Source organism: Manis javanica, chromosome 9 (assembly GCF_040802235.1).
Source record: "Manis javanica isolate MJ-LG chromosome 9, MJ_LKY, whole genome shotgun sequence".
NCBI lineage: Eukaryota > Metazoa > Chordata > Mammalia > Pholidota > Manidae > Manis > Manis javanica.
Genome location: NC_133164.1, coordinates 84,575,448 through 84,596,132, shown reverse-complemented (window position 1 = coordinate 84,596,132; position 20,685 = coordinate 84,575,448). Strand labels below are relative to the sequence as shown.

The window sequence follows — 20,685 nt, the reverse complement described above, 5'->3', positions numbered from 1 at the left end:
TTATTTGTTTCTGATTTTATGGAAAGTTCTTAATTTTGTATATCTTTATTCTTATTAGTAAATGCTAACTACCAGATCTCTGTCATATGGTTAAAATTTCACATATTTTCAATAATTTGAGGTAAATATACAGGTAAGGGGAGGGAAATCTTTTTAAGTCTAAATATGCTGGTTTTGGTTTTAAGAATGTTGTCCCTATCATTTATAACTTAATGATATAAAATGTGGAAGTACAGTGTCCTCTTAATGCAAAACTTATGAATGTTAACAGTATATAAGATAAGCTTCCATAATATTGGAAATAAATTAAGCAAATGTTGTAAAAGACTCACCACTAAAAGCAAAAAATATGTTTGCAGTATAGATGTCATCCGATATACATTTGTGTTTTCCTCTCTTCCTAGAGTTGTAAAGATGTGGCACCTGTGGAAAAGACTATTAAATTGCTTCCTAGTAGCCATGTTGCAAGATTACAGATATTCAGTGTGGAAGGACAAAAGGCAATCCAGATCAAACATCAGGATGAGGTTAATTGGATAGCAGGCGATATTATGCATAATCTTATTTTTCAAATGTATGATGAAGGGGAAAGAGAAATCATTATAACATCAGCTTTAGCAGATAAAATTAAAGTAAGTGTCTCAGAATTTTGCCCATTTTATGCTTGGACAGATGACGCTGAACAAGTTTTACAGGATAGCCTCCAAGAAGAAGCCTATCATAGAAAAATAATACTATTAATTAGAATTCCAGGCTAAATGAGAATTTTTTTAATGCCTTTGAAATGTGAATGATTTATGTGTGACAAATTTGTACTTAGAAAAATGATTTTGATTCTTAAAGAAAAAAGGGAAATTCCAATCTTTGGCATTTAATTTCACTATACACTTTCTGACCAACTGTATTTCTGTAGTCACAGTCAAGACCTTACCAAAGCATTTTATTTGTAGCTGTCCTGAAAGCACTAAATAAAGGGTCTGTTAAAGGCAAACCATGAAACATTATTGTTAACCACAGAGCCCTGATTTGGTCATTGAAAATACGTATACCATTCTAAAAGCATGAAACAGCTTTGTCAGTTTTTGGATCTTCAGCTGGTCCTCTTCCAACTTATGTAATCTAAATATATCATTTGCACCTTGATGGGATGAATCTATATGTTGAAACTAACATCTCATTTAATAGACAACCAAATCAAAACATTCCTTCCACATGAGTAGACTGCTCTAGCACTCTTACGATTGACTGAAAGAACAGTGAGAATTCTATGCTTGCTCCTTTCAAAGTACAGTCCTTTTTGCTATAGTGAAACACATTCATTCCTTAAAATCACTGTGCTATATAAATCACATGGCTTTTGGGGAAAAGGGGAGTTAGAGACACAATACTCAAACTTCATCAGTTACCCATTTTTTTAAAAAAAGTTAGGAAAATAATAAAGTAGTACCAAAGCAGTAATAGTAACACATAATAAATACCAAGTCCATAAACACTATAATAATATGGCCATTTAATTTATTTGTGAAAGTGGATGCAGGAAGGGTTGCAGTGTGTGCATTACTGTGAAGAGGTAGAAACTCCCCTATATATGCACTACCAGGTCTGGCAGCTGGTAGGTGTTTGAGGTGTGTCTTTTTGTGTATGTCTATGTATTTTAGTTTAGCTGGGTTCAGTTTTCTGTGTCCAGCTATTGTCACGGATGAAATTGTGCATAATCCAAAAGTAAAATGTGTTTCATACTCACATTGTTCCCTATTTTAATTACATAGGAACAAATTTGCATTTTCAAACCAAACAGAGCAGAACTGTTATTTTTCTTGATATCCCTAGAATAAAAACATCTCAAATCTTGTGTTGAGGAAATAATTTTCTAAAAATCCAGTTTTAACCTAGCTCAGTTACATATAAACATCTCCCTATCTCTGGAAAGCCAATATTTATAGACTCTTATGTAAGGGATCCAAATTAACTAAATTTTTGGAGAGTCGCTATTGGTGGGACAGATGTAGAAATTACTCTTTTGTACCATTACCGCCTATAGCCATCCTGAGTTTCCACATATTGGATCTTATATCTTAAAAGAATCATTTAACAGGGATTCAAGCAATCTTATTTTTCAAATCTTACTTGAAATAACTCTTGCTCTAGCCAGTTTGATCTTTCCCTCCATAATGAGGGAAGAGGAGGATTGAGAGGAAAGTAACTGATCCTGCTTGGAAGGAGAGGCAAGCCATTTTTATCTATTTCAGCAGATTTGAAGGTGTGGTTTAAAAGTGGTGCCATGAGCCAGGCTTCTGAACTGGTACCTTGCTTTCTCATAATAATGTTCCCACATTCTGGTTTTTTATCAAAGTTAAAAGAAACATTGACTGGAGAGCCTCTCCCTGTATGTAATCATTGTGCCTCTTTAAGTTTGTGGCCTGCAGTTGACACATTTTTGCTTCAAGCTAGTAGTTAACATAAGTTTCTTGGGTACCAAAGATTTTAAAACATGCACCTCTTTATTAACAATAAAAGATATTAAATACTGCTATTATTAATTTGGAAGTATAGTCTTTAAAATAATTTTTGTTTTCAGAAAATGCTCCAGTATTGAGGAAAGTCAACCAGAACTGATCTGAGAATAGTAAAGAGGTAGCACAACTAGGGTGAGGGAAGAAAGCCTTTTTGCATAGCTCTTGCTTGCATTTGCTTCTTCCATTATTTAAAAATAAGAAAAGATGGTTTCAAAAGATAAAAAAGTGACTATAAATGTTAGAACAGCATAAACTGGGATCAAAATATTAGATTGTCAGTGATTTGAAAATATAACTAACAGAAGACTAGAAGCAGACAAGCTAAAAATTCTTAAATAGAAAAGATTGGAAGTTAGTAAGATAGACTTGGTTAATCAACCTAAGAAAAAAGGATTGGGTAACAAAATACAGGATGTAAAGGCTGTAAAATTAAAAGCATCACATCCAAGAATAGATTAAGACCAAAAGGTGTCCAGAATGGTAATTACATCAGTGGAACTCAACATTTTCTCATCATGCTGAGTAAGGGTCTGCCTAGATCTCATTCAAAGCCCATATTAAGATGATTTAAAAAAAAAAAAGCAATGGAATGTTACCTCTCATAAATGATGACAGGATTTGATCTATGTTAGTTTTAAATTATAATTACCATAGTGATAATCCTGTGGCAAAACTTTAAAGACATGACCGAAGATTTTTAAATTTTGTTCATTGAAAGCTATGGTAACATTAACAGCAAAGACAAGATGCTTAAAGTAATATATGAATTACCTTAATTTCTGGCCATAAAGGAACTTTCTTTTTCATTGGAGGTCAGGCAAGTGGATTTTAGTTGAATTTTAATTGAGTCTTCAGTAAGATAGGTGGCATTAGGAGGGTATTAGGCTAGGCTTGATATTGTTCTTAACCATACAGTTTTTCTTTTAGGTTAACTGGACACCTGAGATTAACAAAGAACACTTGCTACAAGGGCTGCTTCCTGATGTACAAGTGCCAACATCTGTAAAAGATATGCGCTATTGCCAGGTTTCATTCCAAGACGATCATGTATCTTTGGAAAGTGCATTTACAGTAAGGTTTGTGGGCATATTACATTATAGGTATTTACAAATTCAGCATATGGCAGTAAAAATACTTTCCTCTGAAGCACACATGTAGAAGTTGTTAATGTAGAAAAATACCATCATTTCAGTGAAATAATGGTAGGTTGTTTCTTTATAAGAAAGCTTCACTGGAGATAGTGATTAATTTTTAATATCACTATAACCCTATGCTTAATTGGCTGTCTAGTATCTGTGAGAACTAGAACTTTTATTAAAGGAAAATCCTCCTTGTGCAAGCAATAGTGAAAATACCTGCAAAATGACAAGGTCATGAAAAGTACAAAAGATACAGAGTGGTCAGTTAGTGTGTTCACAAGGAAAAAGTCTTCATTGGCGAGTGATTATTTTTAAAGCTAAGGACAACTGGACCTGATATGTAGAGCTGATAACAAAGGGGAAGACTGAAGTAAATATGTAAGAAACCTGTCTTTCACTCTGGCCTGCCGCCTCTTTTCCAGTAACAGCCTTTACTTTTAATTCCTCTACCCATCTCCATACTGTTCCCAACAAAGAATAGTTCCGTGTTTGAGGTGTTTTCAGGTGTGCTGCTCACCAGCCACAGCAGGTCTCTTGATGAGTTATTCTTCCTGACCTATCTTTTCTTTCGCAGTGTGCTCTTGTCATAATTTCTTTTTAATCCAGCATAGATAATAGCATTCACAGTTCTGTAATTTTTTTTTCTCTCAGTATTCTCTACTATCTTTGTAAGCTCTTTTCTCGCCTTCCTTTTAGGTTAATAGTAATGTTTATAAATAGAGGTATTTGGGGGAGGGGTCTTACTGTATTTAAGTGAGAAAGTGAGTGATATATATATATATTACTCTTTAGCATATTGAAACTCATCTTTTTCTACAATTAATGGTGTAACTAAAGCCTTTTAACTTGTTAACCAATTTTAGACCACTCCCTGATGAACCTAAACATCTAAAATGTGAGTTAAAAGGAGGGAAAACAGTACAGATGGGCCAAGAGCTTCAAGGGGAAATAGGTTAGTATGGCCTGCTTTCTTTCTTTTAAATAATTGTATAATATATGTCCTTATATTCATGTTTTGGCAATATAACCTTAAAAGAAATCTTTGAGTTTATATATGATTATTGGTTTAAAATCCATTGTTTTGAAAGATTGAAGTCTTTTCACTATCACTTTTTCACTGACAATATCAATATTTTCATGGATTTCAGTTTGGCAAAAATAGTTCATTGGAAAAATGTTGGGTTTTGTTAGAAGTAATTATAGTTAATATTAAAAGTGTAAATACATAGGTGGATTCATATGTGTCTTACAATTTTCTTGTATCTAGGATATTACAAAATACTAAATTATTTTATCATATTTTCATGGTAAAAATCTGATTAACATCAACATCATGTTAAATATATAAATATAAATGTGCTTACGTAGGTTCTTGATGTATTTTGTAGTGCATAGAAGTGTGTATAATTTTTTATAAAAATTAAGAGAATAAAATTTAGAGCATGTTTCTAAGCATTTTAACTTTGTAGATATTTATCTTTTATCAAAATATAATGCTTTAAACTTTCCTTTTTTATATAGTTATAATAGTTACAGATCAGTATGGAAATCAGATTCAGGCATTTTCACCAAATTCTTTATCTGCCTTGGGAATTGCTGGGATTGGACTTGATAGTTCACATTTGAAAACTGCTTTTCAGGTATGGCTACTTTTCAAAACAGTTGGCTTATATCATTGGTTTATATATAACAAAATTTGGGAAAAACAAAATAACTAAAAGAAATGTGATTTTAATGCTTACAATGAAGAATCATAAAAGGCATTAAAAAACATTTTATAATGAAAAATTTTGAACATATGGAAAAAATAGAATGAAAACAGTAATGAGTAATTCTCATGTTCTCATCACTCAACTTCAGTAGGCATCACTTTCCCCTTATTATTTTGAAGCAGATTCCATATGTCATATTTCATCCATAAATATTTAGTATGTATGTAAAATTAGTTTTTCATGTAGCTGTTTAAATAGAATTTCTTAGTTTTCACACCTTGCATTAAACAGTATGCTAGGGAGAAAACTGAAAATTTGCAACTAACTGAGATTAGCTTGTGCAGTTAATTGAGAATAGCTTGAAAAATATGAACCCTGGTGGAATTATTTCAGTATAGAACAGGCAAACTTGATATATGCTGCTTGGAGATATCAAAGAGAACTTTCTGGAAAAGGAGATGTTTGAGTTGTACCTTCAAGGAACTACCAGGTCAGAGTAGATGAGGTGGGAAGAATTCTAAGGCCCAAGTAAAGTTGAATCCATTTAGAGCTGTTCAAAACTCTTCTTCCTTGTTGAGCCTCCATTACAGTTTTTACCTGACAGAGTAACATAGATAACCTCCTCATTGCCCATCTTAACTGGACTTTCTGTTTCCACTGATCTGTTATGCTGTTACTTTCTAGTTTTCAGAACACCACTTTCATTGTATCTTACAGCACTGCTACAGAACTTTTAATGATGTTTTGTACAGAAGATAAGGTTTGCTCTTTGACTTTCAGGTTCTTCCATTATCTAGCTTACCCTGTGTGTAGATGAAATCAGACAATAACTGTGCCTCTACCTTTATTCATGAACAATCCTTGCTTCCTTTCACCTTATGCACAGATTTCCATCCCCTTTCATTAGTTGCTCTTAAAGTATAACCTGTGTTCCTGTATCTTCAGTTTTCCTTGTCTATTTTCATCAGCATATAAACATGATAAAATATCTGTCATCTGAAAAAACAATCCCTCCTAACCACCCCCCAAAAGGCCCTACCATCTTTAGCCCTGAATCCCTTGTCCTGTTTTCCTTCGTTTTATAGTATAACTCCTTGGAAGAGTTGTATATCCTATCTGTTTTCATAACCTTTTCTGTCATTCCCAGGCAAGCCAATCTCTTCATTTTTTTCTGCCCTTTTTCACCTGACCAAATCCATTTCAGTTTTCATTTCTCATCTTAGTGCTGTCAGACCTATAGCATTTTACATTATAAATTTAGACTATCACCTTAGTATGGCATAGAATACTCTATAGTATTCTACTGTAGCATAATTTCATACCTTTCTTCTCCCATAGCTCATTATTCTCCAGGCAAGTTGACTTTCTTTCTTCCAAATGTCATTTTACAACTTATATGTACTATTTTGACCGATTTTCAAATAACAGGAATCTACCCCCAGTCTCTGCAAAAAGAAAATGGAACCATCTGTTTTATAAAAAATAAAACAATTAAAAAACAAAGTAACTTTGTGAAATAAAAAGTAGTTTCATACATCAGTTTCTTAAAATCATTTCTGCATCTACATAAAATGTGCTACTATTCTGAAGTATATTCTTTTGATAATTTCAACATTAGGCCTTAGGGTGCCTTTCAGGTTTTATATTTCTATGTGTATCCATCTACAATATGTAAATGCATATACAAATTTTATTTTCAAGATTTCCAGTAAAACCAGAGTAACTTCCAACATGACCTCTTCAAAAGGTTTTGGTGTTTCACTAATAAATGTGAAATTCTGGGTTAGACTTTACACATTTTTGAACTTTTAGTATGTTTGACTAATGAGTATTTGTTTTTCAGATATTGAAAAATTCCCCTGTGCTTACTGGGACTTTGGGGAAGACTAATTTTGATTATTTGGCAGTGTCTTTTTACAGAAAATAGTCTACAAGCAATTGTTTCAGAACATAAAACATGGAATTTTAACCAATTTTTAAAATCTGAAGGGATAGTTTGTACCTAGTGGAAATTTGAGATGGTGAAATTATTAAGGATCAGTATTAAAATGCAGATACTACAGTGCTCATGCCAGCATGGAATTAGTTTATACCATTCAATCACATTGCAAAAATTACAGGCTAGTTTCATTGATTCCCTTAATGTGATATGTTAGGGATTCTAAGTACCAGAGACAAATCAAAGCCCCTACCTTTCTGGGATCCCCTTGTGATGGGGCAAGCATGTAATAGGTAAGAAATGAGTGGTAAGAAAAATAAAGAGGAGTAAGAGAATAGAGTGCCTTTTTATAGGGTGGTCAGGCAAGACCGCTCTGATTAAGGTGCAAAAAAAGTCATGTTGAAATCTGGTAAAAAATGTTAAAAACAAAGGGAAAAAGTAAGTGCAAAGGGCATTGGGCAAACATATACCCTTGCATGGTACAAGGGTATATGTTAGATCTCTTCCTTACAAGACAGAAATTCAGTTTCTTCTCTCAAGGAAAATGAAATGAATGATATTCCAGTATAGGCATGTGTACAAGTTATTTGCCATTGTTTTACCCAGAAACACTTCTGTATGCACATGGGTTAATGACAACATTTTCTTTCATTTTATTGAGAGCTAAATGTTATTTCCCTGTCTTTTCTCATATACTTTTCCTCACTAGGAAAATACACAAAGTATAAGTGTAAGAGGCATCAAATTTATTCCAGGTCCTCCTGGAAATAAGGATCTTTGTTTTACGTGGCGTGAGTTTTCTGACTTTATTCGAGTGCAGCTAATTTCTGGACCACCAGCTAAACTTCTCCTTATAGACTGGCCGGAATTAAAGGAGGTAAGTAACTTCCTGCCATGATTGAAAGAATTTAATATCATATGGCTTATTACTGTGAAATTGTCAGTGGGTCAGAATAGATTAGTAACAATAACACTGATAACAGGGCAAAGTAATATGATTCTTAATGTTCATTTACTTCATCACTGTCTCCACCATTTTGTTTAAAAAGTGTAATAATTCAAAACCTAAAAACTTCATTACAGAGATTTTCAAACATGCATAAAAACAGTATAGTGAATATCTAGTTTCAACAGTTACTGATTTTTGCCAATTTTGTTTCATCATTCTCCCTTATTGACTCAAAAAAAAACTTTTTGCTGGAGTTTTAAAAAGCATCTCAGGTATCAAATCATTATACCCATAAAAACTTTGGTATGCTTTCCTATGCAAGTAGTTTAATCTTACTTTTACAAATATCTTTCAAATCTGTACCTTTGTTAAGTTCTTACTGAGTTTTTTTAATTCCAATTTTAAAGTGTTTAGATTTGAGCACTCAGTTATGGTCTAGTAGGGCTTTACCTATAGCTATGACAGTTTAGATTTTTTTCAAAGGAAAATGAACCCACATGGCCATGGTAATAGTTGAAATTCCGCCCGTACAGGAAGTTTGAGATTTGCCCATTTTGATTGTGAGTTTAAAAAAACCCAGGTAAACTAGTGTATGACAGTGTGCTTTAAAAGCTTTTTGCTGTAATAGTGTGCTGACTAAAGTTTCACTGAAAAGCCAGAATATTTACTTTTCCCTGGAAGCACTTATATTACATAAATTAATACATTCTTTGTGCCTAGTGATGTCAATAAAGAATTTATTGATTTATTATATCATGAAGTTGTTATTTACCTTTGAAGTGGGAAAAATCTGGACATGTTCATTTTTTTATGTGATTTTGTAGGCGGAGAGTATTTTGAAACTAATGACAGCTTGTTAACTCAAAATTTTAATTAGAAGATTATTTGCAGATACCATAGATATCCAGAACCTTTAAAAATAAAACCTAAAACTAATTTTTGTTAGAGATATGATCATATGTAGGTAGCTAAGGCTGGAAAAGTAATCATCGAATATCTGGTTTTTGTAAAAGTTCCTACCTTAATTCTTGACACACCTTCCCCCACAAAGGACTCTTAAGTGGAAAAGAGGAACTGACTTAACACCTAAGCAAAATATATAGAAGAAAAAAATATATACATATTATCTCATTTAATCTTCAGCAACATTATGATATATTATTGTCATTCTTACTTTATAAATGAGATAACTGAAATCCTGAAATGTTATAGATAGCCAATGCTAAATCTGAGAACCTAAGATAAGCTTCTGTTTCTGTTGAAGTCATTCTGCTATGTAACTTATAGGAACTTTAGAAGCCAATAATGCCAAATGATCTTTTGCCTTATATCAGTATCGATCATTTCTATAGAAGGGGACCATTTTGTTTATAAAGTTTAATTGATGAAAGAAGCCATTTGTGAATAGAATGGGATAAATTAAGTCATCAGTATATCGTTTGGCACATATGTTTTAGTGCTTCTTAAAATGTTTATTACCTGTTTCAGTCCATTCCAGTGATTAATGGAAGAGAATTACAGAATCCTCTCACTGTTCAACTTTGTGACCAGTGGGATAATCCAGCACCTGTACCACAGGTTAAAATAAGTCTTCTAAAACCTAACAATTTAAAGGTAAGTTTTCGATGTTCTTAAAATTTTTTCACTTAAAATTCTGATTTCATTCTCATGATGATGTCTTTAGGGGTTATCTCTCTCTTTTTAATATGGAATTATACAGCTGTAATTATTGCTAGTTTAAATCAACCTAAAGATTTTTCTTTATTTTGAGGAATTAAACTTTGTATCTTGCAAACAGTGTAACAAGGGATAACATTCTACAATTTTGACTATCTGAATGTTTATTATACAATACTAATAGTACTTGGATTTCAGATTAGGATGAATAGATAACACTGACAAGGTGAATGAAGTCAGATTTAATGACCTGTAGTGTGGGTTGAGGAACATTATTGGGGAAACTTACAAGCCTGAGGGTAAGCACAAAGAGTCATGTGAGTACCTGTCCTCTGCTTACCTAATGCAGTGTTCCCAGGGCCTGAACATAGCTGCTAGACCTACAGTGGGTTGTGTTCTAGGGTACAGGGCAAGCATGAACATGGCCTTGCAGTGTTTGGGAGCAAACATGGTGCTTGGATACCAGGAAATCCAAGATTAGGTACTAATTTGCATGAGTATTAGGATAGCTAGCTGCTGCTTAGGATTTAGGATCTAACGGAGACTTCAGACACCTGGTGCAAACTTGGAGGCCCTCCTATGCAGGGAAAGGGGGGAAGCTGCCAGTCCCTTGCAAAGTTGTATTTTTCACACAGTCCCTTCTGTTGGTTGAAGAGAATTTATTTGTTCTAGCCAGTTGTTGCCAGAGAGAGTTTCTGGAGTTATATTCAGCCACTCTTGAGTCTCCTTCCACAAACATTTTATAATTTTAGTGGATGAAAACAGTTGATAATGTGTAAGTACACAGTTCACTTGAAATTAATCCATTAGTTCAATAAGAATCCCAGCAGGAATTCCCCAATAACCCAACAAATTGATCTTAAAAGTCAGATAGGAGATTAAAGTGCCAAGAATGGCTTCTGATCCACATAGACTTGTAAAGTAATCAGGGTCAGAGGTCTTAAGCCTATCAAAATAAAACTAAAAACTACAGTATTGCTACTATACAGCCTGAAATAGAAGACTTGCTTCTCTGGTTTAACAGCAAGAATTTAGGATCCAGACAGAATTTTGAGGAAGATGAATTAAGTGAGAGACAATGGAGCAGAAGGTAAATATGACAGGTACAAAGGACTTTCTTCTGTCATTTTAATTACTCCTCATTTTTTGCCCTTAAAACTCTTTGGATACTTTTGCCAAATCTTTCAGTTCCATTAAGCAGAAATGGGTATTAGGGTTTAGGAGAGAGTCTGATATTCTGCCTTACAAGTTCATTTTGGTTCTTAATGCTTGTTTCTTGAAAAGTTGTACAGTGATTATTTTCTATACCAGATAAGAGTATGATTCTGGTTTCTAGAGAAGCATGTGCAAAAGGCTGAGAGATTCTTCTAAGCAATTATTAGGAAATGTGGCCACTGATTTTTAATCACTTGACAATGAAAGCTTGGTTATCACTATAACGTAGGGTTGCAACAAAGATTTAAGAAGCATATCTGAGTAAACAGGAGAAAAATTAAATAACAATGGACATTGTATTATGATGCCTTGACTTAAACGTATGTGTGTATATTGATGTTTATTTTTCTTGCGGCATCCTCCACATCCCCCAGTTTTGGAATATACCTTCAGTATTTATTATACAAATTTTGTTTATATCAAAACAGTGAACATTGACTTGTTTAATTTAATAACTGAAATACACTGAATTCTAGCTTAGTTGATAAAGATGAGTGATTAGTATCCTTTGGCTTATGTGATTACACATTACACTGCTTTAGTTCATATTAGAAAACTACTGTTTTTAGAAGTGTGTGCAAATGCAAATTTTTAAATAGTACTAGGGGAAAAGAACACAGTAATAGTCAAAAAGAATTTGATCTCTAGAATTTTCTAATTAACTGTTTTGTTTGTTTTGTTTTCAGCTGACTCCTTCAAACCAACAGCATAAAACAGATGAAAGGGGCAGGGCTAATTTGGGAGTATTCACTGTTTATGCCCCTAGGTAAGAATCAAAAGTTTGATAGTTAGTATTATAGAAATTGATTTTTCTTATTACTTGGTAAAGTTAAAGGTAATAACTAGCCTTCTATTTAGTTTTAGAAGGTGTTCTTAAATGAATTAAACTCTGTATAAATTGTGTTAAAAATTTTGAGGTTATAACTAATGTAATTTGAACCCCACCTTTTTTTCCTTTTTAGAGGACTACACAATATGCAAATTAGAGCCACGTATAACAAGAATATCATAGATGGACCTTTAATTAAGTTGATGATTCTTCCAGACCCAGAAAAACCTATTCGTCTCAATGTTAAATATGACAAAGATGCTTCCTTTTTAGCAGGGGATGTTTTTACTGGTGAGTAATTCAGCTTTTAAATTTATTTGTAATGATAATTTGCTTTTTACATTAGTAGAATAAATTTTTTATCCTACATGTTCAACATGACAAAAAAACAAACCTGTATGGCAGAAAAAAAAATACATTTGACTTAGCTTTGTCTTCTCTCACTCCTATACCCTACATTCTTTAAAAGGTCAAGAATGAACTTTAAGTTCATAATGGAAACTGATAGACTAAGCTAATTCAGCTTGCTCATTCACTAAATTATGAAATTCTGCAAAAGAAATAGTAACTGATAAATAGGGAGAACTGTGACAGACTCTATTAAATATGTTGTGATGTCACCTTAAACCAAACAGAACCAGGATTGTTTAATTTGGATGGAAATACATCACATCCGAATTTATGATGAGAGATATTTTAAAATGTTTACTAAGTACCTATTTTCTCGGGGCACTGTACTGGTTTCATTGTTCCAATAATGAATATATGGCTATTTTCAGTGAGTTCTGCCTGGTGTAGGAGATGATTTCAGTGTAGTGTGGCAGGTGCCAAGTCAATAAGAAATAGTATTTGCTTTATATAGGTTATTTTCTTGAACACTTCTGTTTCCTTGAATCAATTTCTGTACACAGTTACAAGCAGTTGAAAGAAGTAAACCAGAAAATTTAGATTAAAAAATTAACAGTTTTTAATTAAGTTTCACATATACATTGTCTTTAAATCTAGGAAGATAAGACCTACTCCCTGTGAATAAGAAACTAACAGGTATTTAATGTCACAGATGAAAAAGTATTATATGTAATTATAGTTTAGCTACTGTAAGCTATTGAAAATCATGAAAGAAAATAGTCATTGTATTCTTGGATGCATAATGCATATGGACTTATACTAGTTACCCTAATTCTAGGTTGCTGAGCTTCCCAGTCTAACCTTTTTGGTCTTACATGGTAGAACTTAAAAGCATTGCAGACTGTGAAAATAAGGGACTATTAATACCAAAGATGTCTGCATTAGATTTCCAGGGGAAATTTAGCACTAGAGAGTTGTCTGTCATGATTAGTAAGTTTTATAGATAAATTTTGGGGGAATGCTGATAAAGAATAGCTCCATTTTCTTCATCACAATATTTTTATGAACACTTAAGTGAGATGTATGTTTTAAGACATACAATTATTTAACCAAATCCATTAATTGAACTAGAAAGAAAATTTTTTTTTGTTCACCTTGACAGATTTTATTGTTACGATTATTTCTGAAGATGACAGTATCATTAAAAATATTAATCCAGCACGTATTTCCATGAAAATGTGGCAGCTGTCTAACAGTGGAAACCGACAACCAACAAATGTGAGTCCTGGAAAGCACTTTAGAAATTAAAACTAGCTCTTACAATAATGTGATTTAATGTCAAAATGCAGTATGTATGTATTAGAGAACTAGAAATTAACCCACTTCATCACTTAGGATTTAAAAAAAAATTATATCATAGTACATTTCAAAATTAGGTGTGGATGCTATTGAAGAGTACCCTGCATTTGATGTTTCCTTAAGATACTTTATATTTTAATATCATCTCTTCTAAAGGACAATCCACAGGCAAAAAGCCATTAAATATCACTAAGAAATAATACAGAAAAGTAGTTGGTAGAGAGATTTGAGATAGACTTACAGGATAGAGCAGAGGGTAGAGGTGACAACAGTTTGAAGTTCTAAAGCAGCACAATCCAATAGAAACATAATGTGAGTCACACGTGATATTTAGATTTTTTTTGCTAGCCACATTAAAAATGTAAAAAGAAAAAAGAAAATTAATTTTAATGTAGTTTTAACCTGATATATCAAAAATTGTTTCAACTTGTACTCAGTATTTTCAAATGCACTAATGAGACATATTATTTTGTCTTACCTAGTTTTTGAAATTTGTTATTTATTTTATGCTTACACCACATTTTAGTTTGGACCAACTATATTTCAAGTGCTTAGTAGCCACATGTATCTATTGGCTACTGTACTGTACAGTACAAATCTAAATAAATCTCAAGTTGAAAACTCAGCCTTAAACTATATCAGAGGGTCCCAATTTAACAATGCCTTCCAGGATTTATGGTTCATTTTAATCATCTCTTTAGGTAACTAGCTTCCTTAATTTATACCATCAGTCCCATCAAGCTATTGCCTTAAAATTATATCACCACGATAGAGATCTATTGAGTGCCCTTAATAATAACTCTTTCCACTATAACTAATCTCACTGTTGTGTCTTAAATGCATTATAAAGGTATGTACCTCGAGCATCTGCGTGTGTGTGTGTGTGTGTGTGTACGTGTGTGCGTGTGTGTGTATTTTTAAATCCAGATGTGATCTGTATTCCCATTTGGTAAAGGTAATATAATTTTCATCCTAAATGTACTATGTTAAATGTTTGTGATTTCTCCCTCCCCTTTTATGCTTCCCTTTCTAGGCAGAAACATTTAGTTGTAATAAAATAAAAGATGACAAGGAGGATGGCTGCTTCTACTTCAGGTATTCCTCAGATTATTTCATATTTTTATATAGACTTTGTTCCAAAGTGAATCACCCTTGGCAATATTGCTTGCTCAGCTAGGGAAAAATAATTTATGAGTGAACAGAAAATGTTGCTATCTCAATTTTTTTGTTAGGAGACACATTTGAGAAAATGTGTTTTGTTTGTAATTATAAAATGCTTTATGGAAAGATTGTTGTGATAGATGTGTGTTACCTTTTAAAACGATCAAGGCCATCAGAAAAAATTTAAGTTGAATTTGGGATCAGAGCACTTCATATATGTGTGTGTGTGTGTGAAGTTCCTATAATTCTAAACTTAAAATGTTACAGAGTGAAAAAGGCAGCTGAACTAGTTTTTTTGCTGTTTAACTGTAACTTTAAAATGTTGCTTCTGCATTCTGGACTTCTACTTTGAAATCTGATAAATGGCTTTGAATGCACTATGTCTAAGGTTTCTTTTACTTATTAACATTTTTTTTATTAAGGTATCATTGATATACAGTCTTATGAAGGTTTCACGAGATAAACAATGTGGTTACTGCATTCACCCTTATTATCGAGTACACCCCATACCGCAGTGCAGTCACTGTCCATCAGTGTAGTAAGATGCTACAGAGTCCGTCCTTGTCTTCTCTGTGCTACACTGTCCTCCCCGTGACCACACACACACCAGGTGCACCAATCATGATACCCCACAATCTCCTTCTCCCTCCCTTCCTCCCCACCCCCGCTTTCCCACCCCTCCCCTTTGGTAACTTCTAGACCCTTAGAGTCTGTGAGTCTCCTGCTATTTTCTTCCCTCAGTTTTGCTTCGTTGTTACACTCCACAAATGAGGGAAATCATTTGGCTTGTCTTTCTCCGCCTGGCTCATTTCACTGAGCATAATATCCTCCAGCTCCATCCATGTTGTTACAAATGGTAGGATTTGTTTCTTTCTTATGGCTGAATATAATTCCATTGTGTATATGTACCACATCTTCTTTATCCATTCATCTACTGATGGACACTTACGTTGCTTCAGTATCTTGGCTATTGTAAATAGCACTGCAGTAAACATAGGGGTGCATATGTCCTTCTGAACCTGAGGACTTGTTTTCTTTGGGTATATTCTTAGGAGTGGAATTCCCAGGTCAAATGGTATTTCTATTTTCAGTTTTTGAACAACCTCCATATTGGTTTCCACAATAGTTGAACTAGTTTACATTCCCACCAGCAGTGTAGGAGGGTTCCCCTTTCTCCACATCCTCGCCAGCATTTGTTGTTCCTAGACTTTTTGATGTTGGCCATCCTTACTGGTGTCAGGTGATATCTCATTGTGGTTTTAATTTGCATTTTCCTGATAATTAGCGATATGGAGCATCTTTTCATGTGCCTGTTGGCCATCTGTATTTCTTCTTTGGAGAACTGTCTGTTCATATCCTCCGCCCATTTATTAATGGTGTTACTTGCCTTTTGTGTGTTGAAGTGTGTGAGTTATTTTTATATTTTAGATGTGAACCCCTTGTCAGATAGGTCGTTTACACATATAGTCTCCCATACTGTAGGGTGCCTTTTTGTTCTGCTGATGGTGTTCTTTGCTGTACAGAAGCTTTTCGGCTTGATGTAGTCCCGTTTGTTCATTTTTGCTTTTGCTTCCCTTGCCTGAGGAGATACATTCACGAAAAAGTTGCTCATGTTTATATTCAAGAGATTTTTGCCTGTGTTTTTTTCTAAGAGTTTTATGGTTTCATGGCTTACATTCAGGTCTTTGATCCATCTCGAGTTTACATTTCTGTATGGAATTAAGACAATAATCCAGTTTCATTTTCTTTACATGTAGCTGTCCAGTTTTGCCAACACCAGTTGTTGAAGCAGCTGTCATTTCTCCATTGTATGTCCATGGCTCCATTGTCTTATATTCATTGACCATATATGCTTGGGTTTATATCAGGGCTCTCTCGCCTGGTCCATTGGTCTATTGGTCTGTTCTTGTGCCAGTACCAAATTGTCTTGATTAATGTGACTTTGTAGTAGAGCTTGCAGTTGGGGAGTGTAGTCCCCCCCACCCCTGCTTTATTCTTTCTTCTCTGGATTGCTTTGGCTATTTTGTGGTTCCATATGAATTTTAGAACTATTTGTTCTAGTTGTTGAAGAATACTGTTGGTATTTTGATAGGGATTGTACTGAATCTGTATATTGCTTTTAGCGTGATAGCCATTTTGACAATATTAATTCTTCCCATCCATGAGCACGGGATTTATTTCCATTTATTGTTACCTTCTTTAATTTCTCTCATGAGTGTCTTGCAGTTTTCAGAGTATAGGTTTTTCACTTGCTTGGTTAGGTTTATTCCTAGGTATTTTATTCTTTTTGATGCAATTGTGAATGGAATTGTTTTCCTGATTTCTCTTTCTGCTAGCTCATCGTTAGTGTATAGGAAAGCAACAGATTTCTGTGTATTAATTTTGTATGCCACAACTTTGTTGAATTCAGATATTAGGTCTCATAGTTTTGGGGTGGATTCTTTAGGTTTTTTTATGTACAGTAGCATATCATCTGCAAACAGGGACAATTTAACTTCTTCCTTGCCAATCTGGATGCCTTTTATTTCTTTGTGTTGTCAGACTGCTGTTGCTAGGACCTCCAGTACTATGTTGAATAAAAGTGCGAAGAGTGGGCATCCTTGTCTTGTTCCTGATCTTAAAGGAAACGCTTTCAACTTCCTGCTATTAAGTATGATGTTGGATGTGGGTTTGACATATATGACCTTTTTTATGTTGAGGTACTTGCCGTCTCTGTCCATTTTATTGAGAGTTTTTATCATAAATCTTGAATTTTGTCAAATGCTTTTTCAGCATCAGTGGAGATGATCATGTGGTTTTTGTCCATCTTTTTGTTGATGTGTTGGATGATGTTGATGGATTTTCTAATGTTCTACCGTCCTTGCATCCCTGGAGTAAATCCTGCTTTATCATGATAGATGATCTTTTTTGTGTATTTTTGAATTGTTTGTTTTTATGTTGTTGAATATTTTTGCATCTATGTTCATCAGGGGTATTGGTCTGTAATTTTCTTTTTTTGTGGTGTCTTCGCCTTGTTTTGCTATTGAAGTGATGATGGCCTCATAGAATGAGTTTGGGAGTATTCCCTCTTCTACGTTTTGGAAAACTCTAAGGAAGATGGATATTAGGTCTTCACTAAATGTTTGATAAAATTCAGCAGTGAATCTGTCTGGTCCTGGGATTTTGTTCTTAGGTAGTTTTTTGATTATCAGTTCAATTTCGTTGCTAGTAATTGATCTTTTTAGATTTTCTGTTTCTGGGTCAGCCTTGGAAGGTTGTATTTTTCTAGAAAGTTGTCCATTTCTTCTAAGTTATCCAGTTAGCATATAATTTTTCACAGTATTCTCTCTTGATTCTTTGTGTTTCTGTGGTGTTGATAGCAATTTTTCCTTTCTCATTTCTGATTCTGTTTATATATGTAGACTCTTTTTTTCTTGGTAAGTCTGGCTAGGGGTTTATCTATTTTATTTATTATCTTGAAAAACTAGCTTCTGCTTTCATTGATTCTATTATTTTATTCTTCTCGATTTTATTTATTTCTGCTCTAAGCTTTATTATGTCCCTCCTTCTGACTTTTTGGCCTCATTTGTGTTTCTTTTTCTAGTTTCGTTAATTGTGAGTTTAGACTGTTCTTTTGGGATTGTTCTTTCCTGAGGTAGGCCTGTATTGCAATATACTTCCCTCTTAGCACAGCCTTTGCTGCGTTCCCACAGATTTTTCATTGTTGAATTATTGTTGTCCTTTGTCTGCATACATTGCTTGATCTCTGTTTTATTTGGTCATTGATCCATTGGTTATTTAGGAGCATGTTGTTAAGGCCCCATGTGTTTGTGGGCTTTTCATTTCTTTGTGTTTCTAACTTCATACCTTTGTAGTCTGAGAAGCTGGTTGGTACAATTTCAATCTTTTTGAATTTACTGAGGCTCTTTTTGTGGGCTAGTGTATGATCTATTCTTGAAAATGTTCCATGTGCACTTGAGAAGAATGTGTATCCTGTTGCTTTTGGGTGTAGAGTTCTGTAGATGTCTGTTAGGTCTATGTGTTCTAGTGTGTTGTTCAGTGCCTCTGTGTCCTTACTGATTTTTTGTCTGGTGGATCTGTCCTTTGGAGTGAGTGGTGTATTGAAGTCTCCTAAAATAAATGTATTGCATTTTTTTCCCCTTTTAATTCAGTTAGTATTTTTTTCACATATTTAGGTTCTCCTCTGTTGGGTGCATAGATATTTATAATATCTCCTCTGGTTGAACTGACCCCTTTATCATTATGTAATGTACTTCTTTGTCCCTTGTGACTTTCTTTGTTTTGAAGTCTATATTGTCTGATAGAAGTACTGCAACTCCTCCTTTTTTCTCCCTATTAATTGCATGAAATATCTTTTTTCCATCCCTTCACTTTTAGTCTGTGTATGTCTTTGGGTTTGAGGTGAGTCTCTTGTAGACAGCATTAAACAGGTCTTGTTTTTTTATCCATTCTGTGACTCTGTATTTTGATTGGTGCATTCAGACCATATACATTTAGGGTGATTATCGATAGGTATGTACTTATTGCCATTGTAAGGCTTTAGGTTCGTGGTTATCAAAGGTTGAAGAGGGATTCCCTTTCTATCTAACAGTCTAACTCACTTAGCATGCTATTACAAACACAGTCTTAGGGTTCTTTTTCTTCCTCTGCAATTATTTATATATTAGGTATCAGATTCTGTACTCTTAGTCTATTCCTTGACTGACTTTGGGGGTAGTTGCTTTAGTTTTGCTTAGTAATTAATTGTTCTACTTACTTTACTGTGGTTTTATTTCCTCTGGTGACAGCTATTTAGTGTTAGGAACACTTCCATCTATAGCAGTCCCTCCAAAATGCAGGGTAGAGTCTGTTTGTGGGAGGAAAATTCTCTCAGCTTTTGCTTATCTGGAAATTGTTTAATTCCTCTTTCAAATTTAAGTGATAACCTTGCCAGGTAGAGTATTCTTGGTTTGAGGCCCCTTCTGTTTCATTTCATTAAATATATCATGCTACTCCCTTCTGGCCTGTAAGGTTTCTGTTGAGAAGTCTGATGATAGTCTGATGGGTTTTCCTTTGTAGGTGATCTTTTTTCTCTGGCTGCTTTTAATATTCTTTCCTGTCCTTGATCTTTGCCATTTTAATTATTATATGTCTTGGTATTGTCCTCCTTGGGTCCCTTGTTTTGGGAGATCTGTGGACTTCCATGGCCCAGGTGACTATTTTCTTCCCAGACTGGGTAAGTTTTCTACAATTACCTCCTCAAAGACACTTTGTATTCCTTTTTCTCTCTCTTCTTCTTCTGGTACCACTATAATGTGAATATTGTTCTGTTTGTATTGGTCACACAGTTCTCGGTATTATTTCTTTCCTAGAGATCCTTTTTTCTCTCTGTCCTCAGCCTCTTTGTATTCTTCTTCTCTAATTTCTGTTCCATTTACTGCCTCTTCTACTACATCTAATCTTCTAAATCCCTCCATTGTATTTTTATTTCAAATACTGAATTTCTTAATGATTGAATCTCCATCCTAAATTTGTCCCTGAGTTCTTGAATATTTTTCTGTACCTTCATGAGCATGTTTATTATTTTTATTTTGAAATCTCTTTCAGGAAAATTGATGAGTTCAGTTTCACTTGGCCCTTTTCCTGGTGTTTGTGGTGTTTTGGTTTAAACCAGGTTCCTTTGATGTTTCATATTTGTGGTGCCCTCTAGTGCCCAGAAGCTCTGCTCTCTGGAGCTGCTCAGCCCCTGGAGCTATGTCAGGGGTCTTGGGGGTGCAGTGCTACTGCCTTGCGGGGGAATGAAAGTGCCATTTCCTGCTTTCTGGGTGCAGTGCCTGTCTCCACTGTGAAAACCAGTGGCCC

The 20,685-nt window shown here is 34.2% G+C and overlaps 1 protein-coding gene across 3 annotated transcripts in view; it reads left to right on the top strand.

Annotated features, from left to right (window-relative positions):
- The window catches only part of SMCHD1 (structural maintenance of chromosomes flexible hinge domain containing 1), a 189,845-nt gene that overhangs the window by 105,622 nt on the left and 63,538 nt on the right, over nucleotides 1-20,685 (top strand). For all 3 annotated transcript variants that reach the window (XM_073212867.1, XM_037018172.2, XM_037018179.2), the window contains 10 exons: nucleotides 405-632; nucleotides 3,444-3,592; nucleotides 4,519-4,607; nucleotides 5,177-5,295; nucleotides 8,016-8,183; nucleotides 9,744-9,869; nucleotides 11,834-11,913; nucleotides 12,110-12,267; nucleotides 13,487-13,602; nucleotides 14,717-14,778. In XM_073212867.1, the coding sequence (XP_073068968.1) occupies nucleotides 405-632; nucleotides 3,444-3,592; nucleotides 4,519-4,607; nucleotides 5,177-5,295; nucleotides 8,016-8,183; nucleotides 9,744-9,869; nucleotides 11,834-11,913; nucleotides 12,110-12,267; nucleotides 13,487-13,602; nucleotides 14,717-14,778 (1,295 nt within the window). The remainder of the gene's footprint in view (nucleotides 1-404; nucleotides 633-3,443; nucleotides 3,593-4,518; nucleotides 4,608-5,176; nucleotides 5,296-8,015; nucleotides 8,184-9,743; nucleotides 9,870-11,833; nucleotides 11,914-12,109; nucleotides 12,268-13,486; nucleotides 13,603-14,716; nucleotides 14,779-20,685) is intronic.